The sequence below is a fragment of the Falco rusticolus genome, chromosome Z (genome assembly GCF_015220075.1).
Source record: "Falco rusticolus isolate bFalRus1 chromosome Z, bFalRus1.pri, whole genome shotgun sequence".
Taxonomy (NCBI): domain Eukaryota; kingdom Metazoa; phylum Chordata; class Aves; order Falconiformes; family Falconidae; genus Falco; species Falco rusticolus.
Window position 1 is genome coordinate 37,391,821 of NC_051210.1, and position 21,690 is coordinate 37,413,510.

The 21,690-nt window shown below is 37.7% G+C and overlaps 1 protein-coding gene across 1 annotated transcript in view; it reads left to right on the forward strand.

The window, feature by feature from the left end:
• The first annotated feature begins 2,786 nt into the window (after nucleotides 1–2,786).
• SHC3 (SHC adaptor protein 3) overlaps nucleotides 2,787–21,690 on the forward strand; it is a 56,239-nt gene continuing 37,335 nt past the window's right edge. Inside the window, exon 1 of the mRNA XM_037372622.1 lies at nucleotides 2,787–3,613. Within this exon, the coding sequence (XP_037228519.1) occupies nucleotides 3,074–3,613 (540 nt within the window). The 5' untranslated portion in view covers nucleotides 2,787–3,073. The remainder of the gene's footprint in view (nucleotides 3,614–21,690) is intronic.

The following is a 21,690-nucleotide window of genomic DNA, read 5'->3' on the forward strand; positions in this document are numbered from 1 at the left end:
ATTAGAGAGATACGGCGGTTCGAATGTCAGTAGTGCTATAATATTAGTAGTTACAAGCTTGTTTAAGGTTGGCATCGTATAGTCAGTGTGTGAGCTACAGGCATGTTGGAGGTGCCAGAGACACTAAAATGCTCTGGGAATAGCTAGAATTCCCTAGAATAGCTAGAATCCTAATTTTAAGTCCAGTTTCTGCCTATTACAAAGTCCCCCAATTTCTTTCATTATTTCCTGGAGCTGGATTTGAACCTGCTGCCTGTAGGGCAAAATCATCTACTTTTTCTAGTCCCAAGAACTATAAAAGGCAAGGTTTTAAAATGTTCAGTTCTCCCAGTTTAGGGCCAGATTCGTAAAGACCAGTTCCCAGTCAAACACTGAAATGAGCACCAGGTTTCAAGCGGTGGGTAATTCAGTGGCTGCTACTCCTTTTCAGTGTCTGATGTCAGATTTCCAGGAGACCTCAACATCCATTGGATATCTTGGTAGGGTTTCTGTGTCCAGTAAAGCCATGTCAGAAATTAATCCTTTTGCAGTGCTCTGGGAAGCTTTTATCTTGTAGCTTTCCATCTGCCTCTCTTTCAGATGATCATATTGCTTTTAAATATCTACTCTGCTAATAGAGTAAATAAGTATATGCATTTTTTTTTTCAAGCAGTGCTTTGTGGTTTTTTGTTTCTTTGGTGTTTTTGGAAGATTTTTGGCTTTTTTTTGTGGTCGGTCTCTTTGGTTTTTGGGTTTTTTTGTATCGGGGGTCTCTGGAGTCAAACCTGTAAAATCTGTGAATCTGCTGGTGCACAGAGAGAGCAATTGAACATCAAACAAAATGTGCACATTCATGTTCCCATCCTGGATGTAAATGAACCGGCTGAATGAACACTTCAGGGAGATACCCAGACCTGACTCCCCGGTTTTCCTCACCTGCCGCCCCTGAGGACGCCCCATGCATTTCTCCAGCGACACCTGCTCTTCCACAGGGGCTTTGCAACCCGCCCCCTTCTGCTCAGACGCGGGCTTCATTTTCTGGTGCTGCTGCAAAAAAGGTGCCGCCTGTGCTCGAAATGGGATCTTCCACTATTTAGCAAGGCTTTGCTGAATGAGTCATCAAAGCTGGCTGGTATTGGCTGGGCTGGTGAGCACCCAAGGGATTGCCTGGCAGAGGCTGCGAGGCCTCGCTTCATTCACAGAAATGTGGGGATGCTAGCCAGCCCTTTCATTCACACACACAGAATCTCATTCACATTTTGCAGTTTCGCTAGCCGCTTCTAATGAAGAGAGCCGTTTGGGAACAATAGGGTTTTCTGGGCAGTAGAGACACATAAAAATAGGCTATCGTGTGTATATTTGCTGTTGCTATGCTAGGAGGATGAAGAGAGGAATGAATGCTCTGTGGATGCTATAGCAAGTTCGCAGTGTGGTGATGAAAGGCTATTCTGCAGATCACTAGAAACCTGCTTTTACACTGACTAGGATATTGCCATTACTCATCACTGCTGGGATAAGAGGTGCTGACTTAATTTAATGTGTCACGAATATACTAATTAAATACCTGTATTTGAGCTGGTTGTTTCACTGTATTTGCACTTTGTATACTGCAGCCTTTAGTCATGGGAGAGGGAAGGAATTCCATCGGATTTTTCCTTTAAATTGTGCTGCAGTTAGTAATTTGTTTAGAAAAATAACTGCACTATAGAACTTCTCTGGTCTGATTTTGTTTATAATGCAGTATATTGTCCTACATCCAAAAAATGTTTTGCAAGGAAGATCAATTTCTAGAAAAGAGCCATATGGCTTGTGATGGGCATTGTGTATCACAATGCTGTACACATTTTGTATTTAAAAAAAAATGTAGGAGAAATGAAATATCTGTTTTCTGCATGTCTTGCTACTTCTCGGATCAAGTGTTTGTGGCTTACATTTATGTTTAGTAAGATCTGGTGCATTTTTTTTTTATTTTTCACTGCAGGATGTCAGTTTGCTGCTGCCTGGACTTTTGAATATTCTTTTAGGTTTTTTTCAGGTTTTCAGTATTAAATAAAACATTCCAGTGAATTGAAGATATTATTCTTGTTTTTCTTCAGAGTGAGTATCAGTGGTGAAAGAAAAAACATCTGTTAAGCCTGTTGTTTGGCATCAGAAAAATACTTTTCTTTACACATAGGTACTTAATGTAATTCCTGCATTAAAATAGAAGGTTGTTGTAGAGTAACAGGGGAGAAGGATTTCTCTGTATATCAAAAATTGAATGTAACAGTTTCTGTGAGAGACAGCATTGACACAAAGGCACTAGTAAAGTCTGTTAGACTGCTTCTGTGGAAGAAAATGTGTATATTCCTTAGTTCTGTCATCTGTTCTGAAAACCTTTAAGGTGCCTGTGTTTTGCTGGAGGGGGTGTAGGGGGGGTGGGCAGGAGGGGGTGTATATGTGTGTAATTATCCAGGTATTTGCTATCTAATTGTGACTTCTTTATAGATTCCCAAATATGTGAGGTGGAAGAACATTTAAACAGAAGAATGAAGTGTGGTGGTGTTTCATAAAGGCTGTTAATTCAGTTTTAAAGGTAATTGCCTTTGGTACCAAAAGGGTGGGGGGAGGGGGTGGGGAGGAGGAATTAAAGGTTGGAAGGAAATACCTGTTTGAGAAGATAGGAAAAGGAAATTTGAGAATTGATTGGTGCTAGCATGCTCTAAGTGGGTGGATGGTTTTTTTTTTTTCTTTTTCTTTTTTTTTTTTTTTTTTTTTTTTGCTACAGGAAGTGATTTGCAGTGTTCACTGAGCCTTTTGTTGAAAAGGGTCCTTCTCATTTGTGTGAGTCATGCTTTTGCTGTGAGCGAGTTGGCAGCTCTAAGCAGGACTGGGATCTCTGTCACAGAAAACTGTTACTTCACCCAACCTTAACGGGGAACCATCAGAAATTTCTTAAAAATATATTTTTTCTTGTTCTTCCTTATACTCTTTTTTACCCCAAAATCTTGTTATCCGTCTGTGTTGTTATGAATCGCCTGCTATGTTAGCACAGACATCTCCTGTGTTGGCATCAGGTTTGCCAGAACATATGCAGGAAACCAGATAGAAGGGCATGCTTCAACGTACCAAGTATAACCGCTTCAGGAATGATTCAGTGACATCAGTTGATGATCTTATTCACAATTTGTCCATGAACAGCAAGGTCTCAGCAGTTGCTACGACTTCAACAGCATCTTCGTACCTGGTCTCACCAGAGGTTCCCCGCAAGGACCAAGAAGATGGACCCACCACCCTATGTAACCTCATCCATAAAGTGTCCCACTTGAAACTCTCTAACACAGGCAGCCTTTTGGGTATCAAAAACCTCTCCTCTGCAGTAAAGGAACTTGCTGTCTCCAGGTTGCAGGGAAGCTCGAGTGCTTCTAGCTCAGCAGCAGGGGCTTCAGACAACACATGTAACCTTGTCTCTGCCACTTCGTGTTCTCAGCAGGACGTGAGCAAGATGAGTATGGGGAAAAAAACACGGTCAGATGAAACGCACCCGGGAGGTGAAGACTGGAATCAAAGTAGCAGCTTTGTCAATAAACCCTCTCAAGGATGGCTGCACTCGAGTGAGAAGATCCTGGGACCTGGTGTGACGTACATTGTGAAGGTTGGTCTGATTTATTCCATTCTCTGTTTTTATCAATGAAAAATTTTCTGCTGGTTTTGGTGACAGACTAGACAGGCTGAAAGGATCTCTATTTGTATATTCTTTTTTTTGTGCATAGTGCATGGTATACAAATGCAGGAGGGCAGGGCTGGCAAGCTTGGTTACTTTGTTAAATTAGAGCAAACCTGCAGATAGGTTCTTTGTCAGGTAATGTTGTACACTGTGTAAAAATACTGTTCCTAAGATAAAAGCTGGGTTTAGCTGAATTTAGGTTTTCATTGTAATCTGGCATACTGTATATATCTTGGATAGGTTTCAGTATGTCTGGTGCAATACATAGGAGGAAAGAAAGTCTCCTTGATATGTGAAGAACTGTTAATCTTGCATGATATTTTTTGAGGTTTGAAAATACCTCTAAGGACATGTGTGTTTTTAAAGCAAAATTGTATTTGAAATCTTAAAGCAGTAAGGCACAGAGCGCAATTCTTACTGTGTTCCACAAATAGAAATACTGTTGTGGGTAGAACAGGAAAATGCAGCTTGTTTTACATAACGAGAATTCAGCCACCTCAAATGTTATTGCTCTTTTCAGTTCATTGATAGAGCATGTCAAGAGAAGAATATCCTAAGTTTACAGGGTAATATTTCCATATGCTTTGAAAGTATTTTGAAATAATCTGTTAAATTAGAGCCTTTGAGAGAAGAGTATGTGCAGTGTTTTTGTAGTTGGGTAAGGTTCTGGTTACACCTTCCAGCACAGTGTGCAGAAAATGTAAAAATAACATTATTGTCCAGAATTTGTTCTTCAATCACAGTGTTTTATTTGCTGAGTGATTTTTGTACCTTAAGTGTTAAACTGTTTTGTAGGAGACTATTAATAAGATTACAAGTCTATTTTTAATCTTGATTTATTTTGGGTATAAAAGTCGCAGTATGACTTTATATCAGGATATTTTAAAACTGAGTGACAGCCTTGTTCCTTAACTCTCGCCAGTTTTTTTCAAGTCTCATCAAAAGGACAGTGCATATTTAACAGCTGGAGCACTAGGAAGCAGTTTTCATTTCTTTCTTGTAGTGGTGATGGTACATTTTGCAAGTGATGGTAGACTGAGTAAGTTGGCTAATTCAGAGCACTATTGAAATTGTACTGTCTTTTTTTACTAATCTGAAATTTACTGAAACTACAAAAAAAGTCAGTGCTACCTTTCAGAACATAAACTGCTGATCTGTTACTGTTTGAGAAGTGTCTCAATAAAAAAAACCCCACTGATGCTATGTATAGTGGTGCTGAGACCCTGTTGTTCTTCTGCACAGAAATATTCTGGTTAATGAAGGTCATTTACCATTTCCCCATTAGCTCAGGGAACTCAAATATTTTATTTTTTAGTTTGCATATGATGCTGCAAGTAGGCAGATAATGACTGTGAGAATTCACTGCTGCTGTTTGTTTTACCTGAAGCTATCGTTATGAAGCAGAACAAACACTGTATTCATTTTCTTAATTTTTTCAGTGGTTGACCTTCTGTATGCCAGAGGAAGCTGATATCCTTGAATTGAAAAGAGAATTAAAATTATATACAAGTGGACTTAGAGTTAAAGTTAATAATTAACCCATATCTAACACAGATAGTAGAACAAGTATTGTAATCAGTGCAGCTGATGTCAAATACATGAAAGTGTATGTATACACATTGTTTATTAGAATTTTCAAAATAAATCGTAAGCAGCATACAACTTACATTTTAGGTGTTTGTTAATGTCATTAAAATGTATGGAATCTAGATTATTGCTTGTATTAGAAAAATAGTGTTATATCTTTACCTTCACGCTCTCTGTCATGTGGAGTCACAGAACATGGCACTAAATGTAAAAACAAAGGTTAAAAATAAATATAAAAATCAGTGGTTAATGAGTGAATGAAAATAAAGTGGTCCTGGTTAGTTCATAATTTGTCTGTTCATTAAGTGTCTCAGAATTTTCCTCAGCAACTGCAGCATTCACATAGATAAGAATAGAAGTGCAGTTCCCACATCATTAAACATTGTTAGTTCCCAGGGCTTTTATGCGTTCAGACCATCAAATCAATACACAGATAATGTACACTGAAGGGAAACATTCCTTGGATACCTCATGGCTATATGGACTATCTGGGGGACTCGTACCATGTTTAATTAGTACCATATGCCTTGCAGAAAATTCCATATGCCATTAGTTAAATGAGACAAAAATTAATTTGTTGTTAACCAGCAAATCTTTTATCATTTTGTGTGTAGATGTGCACTGGGTTACTATTTTCTCATTAATACACATCTAAAACATGAAAATTATCTATGGGATAGGGTAAATTGTAACTACTGAGCAGTTTGATAATTCACATTGGAATATTCTGAAGTAAGAGACACAAAGTTCGTATGTGCAATGTATGACAAATCTGCTACTTTATTGCTGTCCCCACATTTTCACATATTACCCATTTTTTACATGGGCAGTTAATTCTAATGCTTACAAATGGGTGTAGGACTATGGTAAATAGGAACTGTGTTCTCATCTTCATGGTCTGCTGCAATGGAATTGTTTTCAGCCATAAAAGTACTGCCACGTTCTGTATTTTTTTTCTCCCTGTGGATTTCGTATTGTGTTTTTATACATTATTTTAATAGGAAAATTTTCAAAAAAACAAACCCGTATTTTTGTAACAAGTAAGACAATTACTGTAGTCATATTAGGGGACACAAAGTGGTGAGGTAACTGTTATTTTACTTAACACTAATGTGAACAGTTTAACAAATTATGGATTAATGAAAAAAAATGAAAGAGTTTGCTGTGATGAAAGTCATTGAAGAGCTCAGTGTTCTTCCCCAGAGTGGGACTGATGACTATATGGACTGATTATAAATGTTCATTTTGTCAGAAAAACAAATACCTATAATAAAGAAGTGTAAAATGTGTAACGTAACAGTAGTTAAGTGGTTTAATGAAATCTGCTTCTTTCCAATGATAAATGTCTACTGATGAGTTAATTAGGTAATGCCATAGATGTTTTGGGTTTTGTTACATTTAATTAAGAGCACAATCAACAGTCAAGAGGCAAATGCATGTCTGTCTTTAGGTAACTCATGCAGGGCTTTGTAACAAGTGTTGATGAGCTGTCTTTGTATCTGTTAAAAAAACAGTTATAAAGATAGTATCTGAAAGAAAGGAAGGGGAAAGAATTTCACCTAAAAGAAGCAGGGCAAGTAATATTTCAGTAAAAAGCATATTTTTAATGTTACAGCAAAGTATCTAAAGAGTTTAATCATAACTACAATTATTTCTTTAACATTTTAACACTTTAATGTCTTGGGAGGGGATAGCAACAATTTATATCTGATGAGGAAAATAAACATCTTTTGTGAAGCTGTTCAAACACATTACCAAGTAAAGGCTTCAGCTAGGCAAACATTTCTGCATGACACTGTTTACGGGAACATTCTAGTCGAAATAGCTGAGGCTACTCCTATATGCTGGAAGTTAAGTATGTGCTTAAGGAAGAACTGGATTGCTGTGTTGCATGCTCTTATTGCATGCTTTTATTCTGTACTATAGTATTCCTTTCAGCATATATGCAGGGCAGCTGTGATATTAGCAGATCTCTGCAAGTAGACATAGAATTTACAAAATTACTTTTCTCTTTAGTGACTAACCCAGACAGTGAAGCACAGCCTTAATCACAGCTCACATAGTAGAAGATACAACATACACTTCCCCTAGAAGACTTCAGGGCTCTTTGGAGGAATGTTTCTATTTTTTTCTTTCTGTTCTAACTGGAATTGATTTGCTGCTTGTTTAAAGTAGGAGCAAAATACCAATGCTTTGTGGTTTCTGGTGGTACTCTTTGCCTACCTGTATGAAAGGTATCCAGTGTATCCAGTAAGAAAAGAGGAAGAGGGTTTATTGCTTCCTTCTTACTCCTTTAAGTAGACATAAATTAAAATTTATAATCTACCTTTTTTTTTGAAAAAAATTAATATAATATTAATGTTACAGCATGGCTTTAGTTTCTCTTTTTGGATGATGTCAAATTTATCTTCCTTGGTTACAGAAAAATTTGTGCAAGGTTTTTTTGTTTGGTGGTTGTTTTTTTTAAAATCAGATTTAAAATTCTGCTTCTATCAGTTAAGTTGCAGTAGTGTTAATAGTTATTCACTGATAGTTTGACATGGCCTGAGTAAAAACATACTCAGTATGATTTCATGCATGTGATTCTAATAATAAGGAACACAGCCCCAGAGCATCCTGGTTGTAGTGAGGTTTACATCTTCAAGGAGTGGGTTCTGTGTTGCAGCCGTATGGTGATAATAGGTCTGAATACTAACCCTTTAGTTCAGTCTGCTGTCCTTAACCCAGGTACCCAGTGTTAGCCAGAGCGAAAAGACTTACAAAACTGGCTTAGCACCCTGGATTTTAATGCTGCATGCATGCAGTTAGGGGAGAAAGAAGTAAGTGACAAAGACAGCATTGGTTTTAGCAATTAATCCCTCCTAGTATGCCATATTCCTTTGCAATCAGTTAGTATCCTTCGTATTTTCTTCCACTGTTATTTGAGCTATGAAAGGATTATGTTGATGCCTGTTGAACTGTTGAAAATCTGTGTTTTGAACTCCATGAATCTGAAACGCTGTGGGTCCGTTCTACAGCCCACTGATACGAAAAGAGCATTTCTCACAGAAATTAAATCAGATCCTATGAGCAGAAATCATACAGTAGAGTCTTTAATTATAATATTAGTCCAATTATATGAATCAACTACTATTACTGTACATTTGCACACCTTTAATATAAAGCAAAGCACATAATGATTTCGGTGCTGAAGGATTCAACTCTCAACATGAATGTCTGTTCTGCAGTACATTTGTAGTGTTTGCAGAATGCCTTGGAAGCTTTGGCATCATTCCACAACTAGGGTTATTTCATGAGTGACACAGTTTGGGCACTGGTAATGTTATTTTGGCTAGTTGAAGTCAGAACTGTATTTGTTTAAAGCAAAAATTATACCGTCCTACTAGATATTTAAAATTTTAAGGTTTAAAATCCACAGATAAGTTTAACTGGTTGGTTTAGGAGGTAAAGCTGCATTCAGCCAGAATTCCTTCTCTGTTTTTTTCTTGGAAATTGGATTGTTGGTTTCTTGTCTTCAAATAATGGTCACAGTAAGAATGCTGTGTGCCCAATATAAATATCTGCTGCTACAAACATAAAGAAAACACGGAGGTACTGAGTTCCTCAGGGAAAACTCATGTCTGCCTTTGCTGCTGGGTAAGGCACTGTTTTGTCCCCGTGATGGGGCACTCCTTTGTCCACTAACCATGCAACCCATTGAGGAACCTTGCCTCCACTAACACACTAGCTATACTTGTGCTGCAGCCTGGCTTCATTTTGTAGAAGAAAGTTGAAGTGCACAACATATCAACATTAAATTTCTTGTTGCTTGCAATGGGAATAAAATGCAGATCTGCCCTGCGATAGTACCAGAGACAGCCAGCCTTCCCAGCTACTCACACTCCCTCAGGGTGCTTTAGTCCCCTAAGCAATGAAACAAACTCCATAGTCACAGAGGAAGAAGGGACTCTACAGTTCTACGTAGTCATGCAATATTCATATTTCATTTGATTCTATATATTTATGATGAAATGTGCTGCAGTTCTACCTTTGGCTGCTCCAGGCAGGTCTGAGACCTGTCCTTCTGAGTTGTGATGGGAATAATGATGGGGCTCGGTGCCACCACATTTCCAGTCATCACTTATTTTAGAGTGGGATTGGGTGCAATTCAATATGGGTAATCTGGAGTGTTTGCTTAGTAAGTGATAAATATTTCCCTAGATTTTTCAAATAAGCTTTCATGGGGCCAGGAGAGATTTCAGTCTCAGAAGGCGGCCTCGGACAATCCAAGTCACAGCTAGAAGTTTAAAGACTAAAAAAAGCCCTTTGAAATCAGGCAGGAATGGCAAGCAAAAAGATGAAAGGTGAAAATAAATAGGGTGTAGGGAGATGCAAAGAAAATAATACGAGGTGATCAGAAGAAGCTGTCTAGGCCTTATTTCCGCAGCACCATCACATTATATCTGCTGATACAGGGATTTTTGTCTTTCTTGTTATCTCAGAACAAATCTTGAAATTAAAGACAGGAATTGAAGAATACCTTAAATAATAAGGACAAGACTGAAAGAAAGATATTTTATCTGAAGATACTGTCTTAACTTGCTCAACACCATTTCCATCTGGACATGTTGTACTAACATGCCTTAATTCACATTTTTGGCTCTTAATAGCATAACAATCGTACAACGGGGTGCATGTCTCTGGACAATAGCACCCTGACTGACGTTTGACACTGCGTGCCTCTGATGAAGTAGTTATCAGAAACAGAATTGCTCTCTTTTCTTATAGACAAGCTACTTTAGTTAACCACAGGACATTTTAAGAGTACCCGTAACTTCCCAAGGAATTAGAATGTTTAAGAAACACTGCTTTTGCCACCAAATGTAGGGGCCATGTTTTGTCGCCACATGTTGAATGCAGATGCTACAGTGTCATTCATTTTTATTTGTGGTTTGTTTTTTTTTTTTTCCAAAAGTCTGAGCAGGAATGAAGAGAAAAGGTTAGATGGATAAACTGTGCGGAGTCTTCTGAAAGGAGGTAAACAAGTGTGAATCTGCACTGCAAGCACCATAATAAACTGTAAAAACATATCAGCCAAGTGTTTTGAATCCACCGAAAGCCTTTTCTTGGGTCAGAGACAGAAACTGTGAAGGCAGTCCCTAGTATGGTCCTGTTCCTGGATGACTGTTACCCTCAACAACACTCAGGCATGACAAAAACCTTCAGAGTTAATGAGCTTTACGTGGGCCTGGTATGAAATCAAGCTGCACTGGCAGATGCATTGAACCTGTTTCTCTTAGTGCACTTCAGCAGCATTAAGAAGGCAATGAAGTCTACTGTAGGATTAATAACAGTAATAATATTAATAATACCTAGCTCCTGTGGGACTGTTTGTTGTTACTAGATACTCATACACTACAAAGTGATGTTTGTTTACAAGCTCTGATACAAAGCACTGTTTAATGAGAAGTATCAATCCTCTGATTTTACTGAAGAGGAAATGAAGATGTAGAGGATTTAAGTAATTTTCTTGAGGGTGTCCAGGAAATTATTGACAGAGGTGATAGTTAAACAACACTGAAGTGCAGTGCTCTTCCACCAGACAGACCCAACTGCTCTGTAAAGCTGCTGGGTGAAGGTCTGCTGCTTTAAAAGGTCTCTAGCTGGGTAGGCAGCATAGGCAGGTCAGAAAGTATATTTTCAGTTTGCAAACTGAGCACATTCATGACAGAAATTAGAGTAGGAATTTTGAAGGGACAGAAAGACAGCTTTTGCCCAGATCAGCAGATGCTACCTTTGAATCATGGTCTTCTGTGATGCACTTTATACCAGTTGCCAAAGAAGGTCACTCAGCACACAGTGTGTGCCACAGGGGACTCGCAAAAGAAAGATTACCTATGAAATCCATACCTAAAAATGTTTTGTAAAAAACAATAAATTGTTTATAAGCTCAAAGTTTGTATGATGTATGGATGTTTTGCAGGATCTGAATTGTGAAGAATACCCTGGATACAGTGAGATACAGAATAGGTTTTGTTCATGTTAGAGATTTAGTCTGGTATATGTTGTGAGCTTGAGGTGAGCAGTATTTATGAAAGTATTTGTAGATTACTGTTGCGAGTTGCTATTTGGGTTGCTCAGTGATAGGCAGAAAGAGTAGTAAGTTATGTGAGAGGCACCTGAAGAAGTAGAATTGATGCACAGCCTGCAGAGTTAGGTGCAGTAGACTTTTCAAGTTGAAACAAAATTGAGACTACTTAAAATAGTTAATTATGTAGTGTAGATGACCCCTGGATTTGAGACTGTTATGCATCCATTTATTTGTTACAGCAATAGTTACATGAATAGTTGCAGCCTGCACATCAAGCAGGCCCATTCTGGAAGAGGAAACTTAAAATGCTGATTGTTGAAGGTGTATCTTTGTGTCATGTTGAACCTTTTGTAAATAATTTTATAGTCATGAAATAAGCTGAGAGCACTAACAGAAACATTATATAAAACCTATCTTGGGAAATATTAATGTCTGCCAAGGAGCTCAAAGAGCAGGGCTTCTCGGCAGGAGGGCACAAGCTAGGAACTGTAGGTCCCATCCCACGCTGACACTGACCTTGCAGCTTTTGGGTAGGGGTGGCAGGAGGGGTCCCAGGCATGGCTGGTTGGGGCCATTAGGGCCTGATGGTGCCCCCAGTCCCCCAGGAGCTGCTCTGCTGGGGTTCTTTGTGCACTTTATGCTGCAAGAAGTCCTTCTAGAGTTTTTTTCATCATTTAAATCCAGCCTGGGATGTCCCTCACCTTATTGCTCTGTTCTGCACATTGGAGGTCATCTTATGGGCACTCTTACTGCGAACACCAGTAACTATAGATAAAGCATAAGAAAGTTAAGGATTGATAAATATTCAGGAAAAAAATGTGATTTAATTGCCAGACTCTTGTGATGAAGACCAGATGCATGTGTAGTGTTCATGACTCCCTCTTCCTCGTATGTTTTAGATTTTCAGTTTTAACAGTGGCAGGGTCCTTTCTAAATCATACTTCCACACGTACAATTTTAAAATCATAGTCCTGTAGCATTTCAGATACTTAGCATAGGTTTATGTTGAGCATAGTGGAAATGGACCGGTCAGGTCTTCCATCTTCTGAGTCTTGCTTTAATAATACTCCTCATCAAGCAGTTCTAGTTAATGACAGAAGTAGTAGAAATTCTTTAATAAATAGATATATTTACAGTGTCCATATTACGGTTTCAAATGTTTAATTATGATTTTCAACTATTGAAGCATAATATTTTGGCTGCATAAGATTTTGCATGTTTATGTTAAAGGAATTCTGATGTAGAACATAAGCTGCTTGAACTAATCTGCATGGTGCTTTAAAGGGAAATATATCTTAGTGTATATTCAAGGTAGCAAGAAAAACAGTCTGGAAAGTGTTCACTGAACTGAAGTATGCCACTGTGGAAATGAAACAATTAATCTGTGGTACTGCAGTGCATACTCTAAGTGGTTTACGCTGATTAATATTACACTGCAATAACTGCATTCACCTAGTGTTATATATTTTCAAAATTAAACCTGAAAAGTATAGATCTAAGTTTTTTTCAAAATGTAGCCCTTGTTAAAGAAAACTTTTGGCACATACAGAAAATTGAGGCATAACGCAGAATGTGATTACATTTAGAATACTAGAATAAATCATTGTCCCGTGTGTGCACTTTTGATCTAGCATTTCTGAGTTTCTGTCTGCAAAAACACACATCTGTAAAATAAGAATGTAAGAAATACTGTACTTGTAAAATTACTGATATGGGATTTTTGTGGCATCTTACTGAAGTCCAGTCCATTTGGCATCTGTACTGCATGAATATTTTTGAGTGTGATGTTGGCAATCTTATTCATTCACATATGAGTAAGAAATAAGGAAAAGGTATTTTCTTTGGAGATGTGTTGTTTTCAATCCCATTTGAGACGGAGATTAGAAAATTGTCAGAAGCAAAATTTTCTTCTCAGTGGTATCTATCCCCTTACTAGCAAGAATAAGACTTTAGAGTTGACTTAAGTAATTGCTTTTCAAGGTAAGATAAAATATATTCTTCCCCTAGCTGAATCCTTTTCCTTTTTTCTCTTTTTTTTCCTAAGGTGTTCTGAATCGTTACTGTATGATTTGACTGTGAGATGCTGCCAGAATGCTTTCACAGAGGACAAATGTAAAACTGCTATTAATATGTAGTGAGAATTGTAGATGTGTCCCAAATAGAATGGTTTCTTCTTTTCTTGTAGAGGTTTGTGGGATAGACTTTTTGTTTTCCTGCTGGTAAGATGCCCCATATTCTCATGTTGTGTGGAGATTTATACAGCTACTCCTGTCTGCAACTCTGATACAGGAAAAGAATAAAAAATACAGTGTATTATACTAAAGTCAAGTGAAAATACATTCTAACAACAAAAGGAAACTATAATCTGAAATACAGTGAAAATATTGCACATTGTTGCACACCTTTTCTTCAGATATCTCCTTTCCCCAGCAAGTGATAATATTTAGTTATGTAAAATCTTCATCATACTTCAGAAATGTGTTAACAGACATGGAAAGTATTGTTTAGTATTGTTCTACCTTCTGTCCTGATATTGGTGGCACATGAGTATGTTCTCTTTTGCAAATGCTGTGCTTTCTCTGTGCCTCATTGTTAATTAGATTTGGAGGCATTCAACAGGTGTTCATCTTCTCCAAGGTATCTTTGTTTATAGGAATCCCTAGCTGCTGAAGAAGGTCTTTACAGGTTTTGTGATCTCCGTGGGAGAAAAAGGAATAACCCATTCCTAGCTTTTTCTGAGTGTTGAAAAATCCTGATCTCTTTTTGTATATATCCATATTTGTCAGTTTATTAAAAGATATATACGGGTACCTGCAAAAACTAGTATTTTTATAAACATTTATATATTGCATTTCAGAAATAATAAAAAATTAGCAATTTTTAGACTTAAGGACTCTTGATAAGCATTTTTAATAACAGCAACACTGTACATTTGTGCATACTTGAAGTTAATATATAGGGTTTCAAGATCTGTGTATAATAAAAAAATACATGCATTTACAGAATACAGAGAAAATAAAAGTCGGTGCATATAATTATTTTTTTTTGTCATGTTAAGGCAGACTGATTCTTTTTTATCGTTTAAGCAACTCAGTGCAACAAAGGCATGTGAAATAGAACAATATAGTTGCCTTCCTTTGTTTAGAAGCTGTTTTTTCTGCTAGCAGTGGGTTAGACTTAGGATGAATTTATTTAGATGAAAAAGTTTCACAGCCTTTCAGTATTAATTAGTCAATGATGGGCACTTTGTTTTATAGTTGATTCCAGCATCCCTCTGGAAGTCAGTCTTGCTTTACTTATGACTTTACATATGAAAATCTTCAGCAAATTTACTGGAAAAGGATTTACATGATTAAAGTTAGATGTCTAGCAAATATGCAGTGACTCACAGTCATGCAGTGAAAATTTTAAAACGTGACCTTTCTTTTTATTATTTTGTACTCTGGATGCTAAACAAACACTCTTTCTGTTTGGTGCAGTGAATCAAAATATATCAAGGCATAGGTATACAAAGAAAGTCTTATTTCCCTGCAGTCTCTTATGAAAATGTTTTATAACTCTACTATGAAAATTAAATCAAGAGAAGAGCTTATGAAGGTTACCTCTTTTACCAAAACAGTTTAATAGCATAGTTTTAGCACCATTCCTGTTATTGAAAATCCAAGCATTCAGTTCAAAGAATAAAATAGAGAAGCAATACACAGTAAACATTATAAGTTGCCAAAATAGCCTTGAATAATATTAAAAATAATGTGTTAATTAACAAATGAAAGTGTATAAATCACAGAAGTACTTTCTGGGAGGTACTGATCTCATGCAGAAAACACATGAGTTTGCCTCCTTTATTATTAGTTATGCAAACCTGACCCTTGTGTTCAAATAGGATAAGGCAGCTTGTTGAAAGAGTAGGGTAACATTCACCAGTTAAGAATTGTTGAAGTCCACATGTGTAGGGACATCTGAAATATTTTTATACTTCAGAAGCCCAGAAGAAATGGGAAAGAGCTAGATGCTGGCCAAAGTTGGAGGAGTTCCTGGGAGAACTCAGTTCTCCTCTCACTCATTTTTGAAGAAGCAAACCACCTATTTCCAAGACAAATGCAATTGACATCATATCCATCATCGTTTGTACTAGTTCAGAAGCTTTGTTGGTTCACTTGTCTTATGGAGCAATTTGTGATGATAAATTTACAGCTGGAGGGTCAAGGCTTATTTGTAGTTGAACCCTGAAGAAGACTTGTTTTTAGATTTTCCGTTCCATTTCCATTCAATCAATCATTACTTAGCATTTTCTGTCTGGATTAGAACATGCATTCCTTAATGAGAAAAAACCCTTTAGGGGAAATATTGATTCACTGTAAAGCTCTATACATGATTACTTACTGGTATAAAAATTACCAACTGCAAAAGTATGAAAGCACAGAAGAGTGCCTTTCTGTTTTTCACGGCAGCATATGTTTATAATAGATTTTTGGTGTTAGATTCAGACAATGTCTAAATATAGGTCTTTTCCTCATTCAGAACAAGGCTGCCAGTGTGTTTTTTATGCAGGATTGCTGCTACCCTGAGCAGGTGTGGTGTTGTGCAGATACTGGGGAAGCATGGGAAGGTGGTAGAGAGTGGGTCCCTCAGCTTAAGCTGGTAGAGCACAGTCATCAGGTCACCCTTGGGGATCTGCATCTTCAGTAGTCCTGAAGATGTGTCTGGCCCCAAGGGGAGAGAAGGGCAGGAGACTATGGCATGGCTGGGAGAATAACACTCATGTTAGGCAGGATCTCAATATAGTGTTTCTTTTTAGCTAAGCAGAACATTTAAAGGCAAATATTTATATCCCAAACTACCAGAGAAACTGAAATCTCTAGCAGCTGACTTAAAGCTCTGTGACTACTGCTCATACAAATTTATTTCTCTCTGAATATCCAGTCTTGCTTCTGCCCACAGCTTTTTCTAATATTGTAACTCACCCTACTTTAGAAATGTCACAGAACTAATCTTCCATTCCATCCTTCCGCTTAAAATATCTAAGTAAACTGACATAAATCTGAAGGGTTGTGTGCATGCAAGACCTTCCCACCATGCTGCTATCAATGGTAGCCAGTATTTGCCAAAGGCTGCCTCTTATGCCAGATGAGTGCTTTGTGTTATCAGCAACACCTGCAGTGAAAGCGTGTCCTGCAGACTTCTGTGGTGCTGGAGTTTGGGTGGGATTTTTGCTGTGGTGATAGCATGACAATGTACAGCTGTTCTCCACCTACCAGGAAAAGGTTTGCCTGAGGTTTGGCATTCTTAGCATTGGGCAGCTGTTAGGGTTAGCAAAAAACCAAAATATAAACACAAAAGAAAAAGCTTTATTGCACATTAAAGTGCAGGTCTTCAGAAAACGCTGACTTTTTGGTAATACAAAGAATTATCTCCCTATATTGCTACCTTTTGTTCTACTAGCTGTGCTCCACTGGGCTAGCTGACCATTGAGTCCAGAAAGATTTATCAAGCTCCCACCGGGATCTATGTCTCAGTCAGGTAGCTGAGCCACATCATTAGGTGATGTAATGACTAGCATCGTATGTTTGAAGTCCCTTTATATATACTCATTTTCAGTATGAATGCAGTACCTCTTTATTTAAAAGATTTCAAGTGTAGATTCAGCCTTAGGAGCTTCCCACAGTCTTCAGGCCTCATAACTGCTAATGACATCAGCTCATATCCTACTTCATCAGCTGTACTGATAGTATATGCACAACAGCTTCAGTCTTGCTGTGCAGAGATGTCTTCAGAGTATCCCTCCTTCTAAAGCAATCTTTTTATTCAATGTGAGTTCAAAACATAGGCTGTCTCCGTATTTAGCCCAATTAACTGAACCATTTAGCTGTTTTGAAAAGGTTTTAAAGTCTTTCTGTTAACTGGTGAGAGGATTTATGCTTTTCAACCTGCTGTATAAGAACATCATATTTTGTGTCATTACTGTTGGAAACAAAATTTTGCACAAACTTGCGTTAGTGATGTAAATACTGGTCAGTATTAGCTGTTGTTAAAAACTAAGCATTATTAGCAAGTGATTGTAACTGCTTAAGAGGATAGCCCCTGAAGAAGCTTGCTGGGTTTGTTAGTAACATACAGTGCATCCCTACTGTTATTTAAGATGCTATCCTTATTTCCTTTCCTTCTTTCCTTTTCATTTTGCCTTGCTAATGGGAAAATCTAGGTGAAGAAGAGCTCAGGAATGTCAGTTTTCTATGTCTGGGCCATTTCTTATGGTCAGGATGAGAAGCCACTGTTTCAGATTGATACAGGAATTATTTACTTTAAAAATAAAATGGGGGGGGAAAAGTAACAAGAAAGATTTTGAAAAACAAAGGATGTTAGTTAATCCTTATAAACAGTTAACAAAACATGGCCTTGGGAGAATGAATAGACACCATAAATACGTCAAGCTAATAAATAACAAGATAAGCTCAAGGAGAACCAAATGGTTAATGAGACCAAAATTTCTGGCACTAGATGTGAACTGTCCTAATTAGCATACTAGAAGATCCACCTTATAGCAAAGAAAGCCTGCTACTGAGAAAGCCCCCTCCCCACAGAACTTGGTGAAGATGAGGCCCTTAAGAACCAGTGAGAATTAAGTATGACTAAGCATAATTGTTTACAAATGTTCAAAGTGAATAAAATGTTTTACCTTGTGTTAAGAGGTGTGCTAGCTTTGTGCATTTACCACCCAGCACCCATCTCTGGGCAGACACGCAACAAAAAAATTGCTCTGCTCTGGGTGTGCGTTGGCTCTTGCACGCTGGGTGGAGAACCCGGGCTGGAGGTAACGCGATGAAAAAGAGGATTCTCACAACTGGATGAGAATCTGGATGCAGAGCCATACCTCCAGACCTTCTCTACCTCGCACACAGATCTGATGAGCTAGCCTGGTACAGGGCTCTGCACACAATGTCGAATTCAAAGGCTGCAAAACTGGTGTGGAAGCTTTATGTCCTCCTTGTGTAGACTGACTGAGTAAGTGTAGAAGATCTGATGGCAAAAATCCCAAGCAGTTACCTTTCCTCCTGAAGATGTGGAAGGAAAGGTCCTGCTGCCACATGCCAATACAGCCTTCCAGGGAAGTGCTTTACCATAGAGTAAGGCATTTTGGTACGGGTAGCTGAAAGGATAATTATGTATTTCAAATTCTAGGTATAACCCTGTACCCAGTTTATCTTAAAAATAGCAAGGACTATATTGTTACTGTATTTATTCAGACAGGTTTTTGTCAATGACTTATTACTGCCTCTGTTAGCAGGTGGATACTATGAAATACCCAGCAGCCACCAATCAGAGGGCTATTTTATGTATTGGCAAGGATTTTGTATTGCCGGATGTGCCTGAAGGATTTCAGAAAAAAATTTTTCTCACTTTTTCTCTCAACATAAAAGTTTAGTGTTTTCATGAATTTGTAATGCTTGTAAGATTCCACTGTCTTCACAAAATTAATAAATTTGCTGCTGCAGGATTCTATGTGGTTTAGTCAAATACATATGACTATGCTATGATCTCCTTATGAAGAAGCAAATGTATGTTATGATAAGCTGTCTTCTCTTTTTGTGATCTTTACCTGCTGATTAGCAGAGTTAGGTAGTTTGTGGTGCATGTCTCAGTCAAATTAGTAAGGTATTCATGGTAGTAAATATTCATTTAATGCACAATTTAAAAAAATAAGGAAATATTGTGGCACTTACTATTATTTTTCTTTTACTTACTTTATTAAAGGGAACACCTGATTGCAGTTCCTTGTTCTTTTGGGTTTTTATTCACTTCAGTTGTTTAAAGAGTGGGTATTCTAAATTCAGTTAAGCTGGGAAAATCATCTAATACGATAGCAAAAGGATTCAGGTTTACTGTTTCATATTAATTTGCTAAAGAGAAAAACGCATTATGTAAGATACTTGCCATTATCAATCCTGCAGTCTCTGGCTATGACTTGGGTTTCTTTTGTGGTTTTTTTTCTTCTCATTTTCATGGACCAATAAGGATGTTAAAAATCTTGACTGGCTCTACAATTATATGTGGGCAAACTTACCATCTTGAAATCAAGTCCTGGGCTGTTACTGTTTTCGTATTATGCTCTGCTCGTTAGGGTGTATCTGGGCTTGAATCTTAATATGATTTAGGGTAGATGGCAAACTTGAAAGTAAGTTGTAAGTATTGTGTAACATCATGGAATTCTCAGTGCTCATTTCATAAGCCTCTTTGGCTTTTAATGATATCTGAAATTAGAAAGAATTGTCATCTTGATGCATAAATAGATGCATGTAGCAATAGAAGCAATACAATCTGAATCAGAAATAAAAGCTCTTATTTTTAAATAAGGGAGTCCTCTACTGGAATTAAGTAGCACTAGTCAGTTCATACTAACTACTCATTTACTTTCATGGCATGCTTTAGTTCTGGACTAGCTTTTTGGCTAGCAAGAATAAAATGCAAAACAAAAAATCCCCACAAAACCAACCAACCAAACAGGTACACACACACACCCCTCACACCTCCCCCGCAAAAAACCAAAAGGGATCATGACAGTTTAGGCATGTGACTGTAGATACACATGAGGAACAGATGTGGCAAGTAAAAAGATGCTCACTTTTGCACTTGCCAAGTAACAGCACAGCCTAAGCCTGTGGGTGAGAAACTTGCAGTGAATTAATTGACCATCTTATTACAGGGTATTTTGTAATATGTTTTAGAGATTTCTGTTTTCAAAAACTAGTTGTATATACACCACCCAGAACCCCTGGAATCCGAATCTATTTTTTGAGCCCCTGCAGTATTATCAGCAGCTATGCAACGTTAGTGCAGATTTCAGGTACATCAGTATTTGAAAGCACTGGCTAATTTTTGGCTAACAACACAAGTGCATGTCTGTTTGCTGATGTAACCATGTTATCTCTTACATAACTGGCACGAGGCTGTCATTTTGCAAGCACAATCTGCGGTTGTCAGATTTGATGATGGTCATCCGTTATACAGATTAAAACCAGTCTGAGAAAAACTTACTGAGAATACCCATGCAGTTTTCGTGAGCTAATTATGCTCCAGTAGTTCAGACTCAGAGATTAGGAGTCCTTGTTTTGTTTGAGAGCAGGTAATGGGGAGATCCTCATGCTACCCATGTTCAGGGCAGATACTTGTCTGCTATCAGACATGCATACGCATTTCAAGTGTTCAAGTGTTCAAGCATTCATGCATTTGTCACTCCTAGGTTGGACATTTGCAGTTCTGTATGGAGCTACATCTTGCTACTTTTTTATAAAAATATTTATTGCTGTTGTTACTACTAGCTTCTGAGTCAAACAATGGAGTATTTCTTCAAGTAACGTGGTGTTTTGAAGAGCTTGTTAGAAAATGCTGAACAGGGTTGTTCATGTCTGTGGAGCAAAAGTGACAGTGACTGCCCTCATTTGCCTTTTCACTCTAAGCACATGAACGCACTCAGCACTCGTGTGTTGAATTGTCTGTTTCTGACAGATGTTGTGGGAACTCAATACCCTTTCTTACACAGGGTATAGTAAAGGATTTTAGTTGTTAACCAAGAATTTTCTGACCAAGACATAGAGAAGACAGAGGTACTTCAGGGAATATGGAAAAAATCTTCACCTATGGGAGAAACCAGAAACCTGGGATATATGGCCTTCTCTTACATTTACCTGAAAAAACTGTAACTAGTGAGGATGTTGGAACCTCATGAAATGAGAGAGGTATGGTCCCAGGAGTATGTGGCACTCTGCTTTTAGATTTATATCAGCTTCCTGCAAGGTGCTGTTTAGCATGCAAAGTACTAGTTATGAAACTAAAACCTCTGAATGGGAAGGTTTTCATTCATATGAAAGACTTTTTCCTCGGGGCATAGTACCATTCAAGGAAGGTATACAAGCTGGAAACTCATTCAAATATCAGAAAGTAGACAGAAGGCAGAACGTTATCTGAGAGAACTTGGAACTGGTAGTCCCAGATCTTCCTACTTCAAGGTGGGCTGCACTTCGGTATATGAGCAATGAGAGGGAGGATACTAGAGGATGCAAGCATAAATATCACAGCATACAGGAGCTGATTGGTTAGAATGTACATTAAGTGCTGGGTGAAAGGAACTTTTTTAGAAATAGACTGTTTTATAACTTTATTTTAAATGTTTTATGGAATGCCTAAAGCAAAAAATACCATTTCTGTTTAATCAGGATATTTATTTGTTGAAATAAATGAATAATTTATTTACTTGCTATCTTGGTTGTATGTCTTCTTTCTGTGGATCCTTGTCAGGATGTACTTCAAATGGATATTTTTAGAGAGCAATGTTGGTCTTGGGGAATAATTG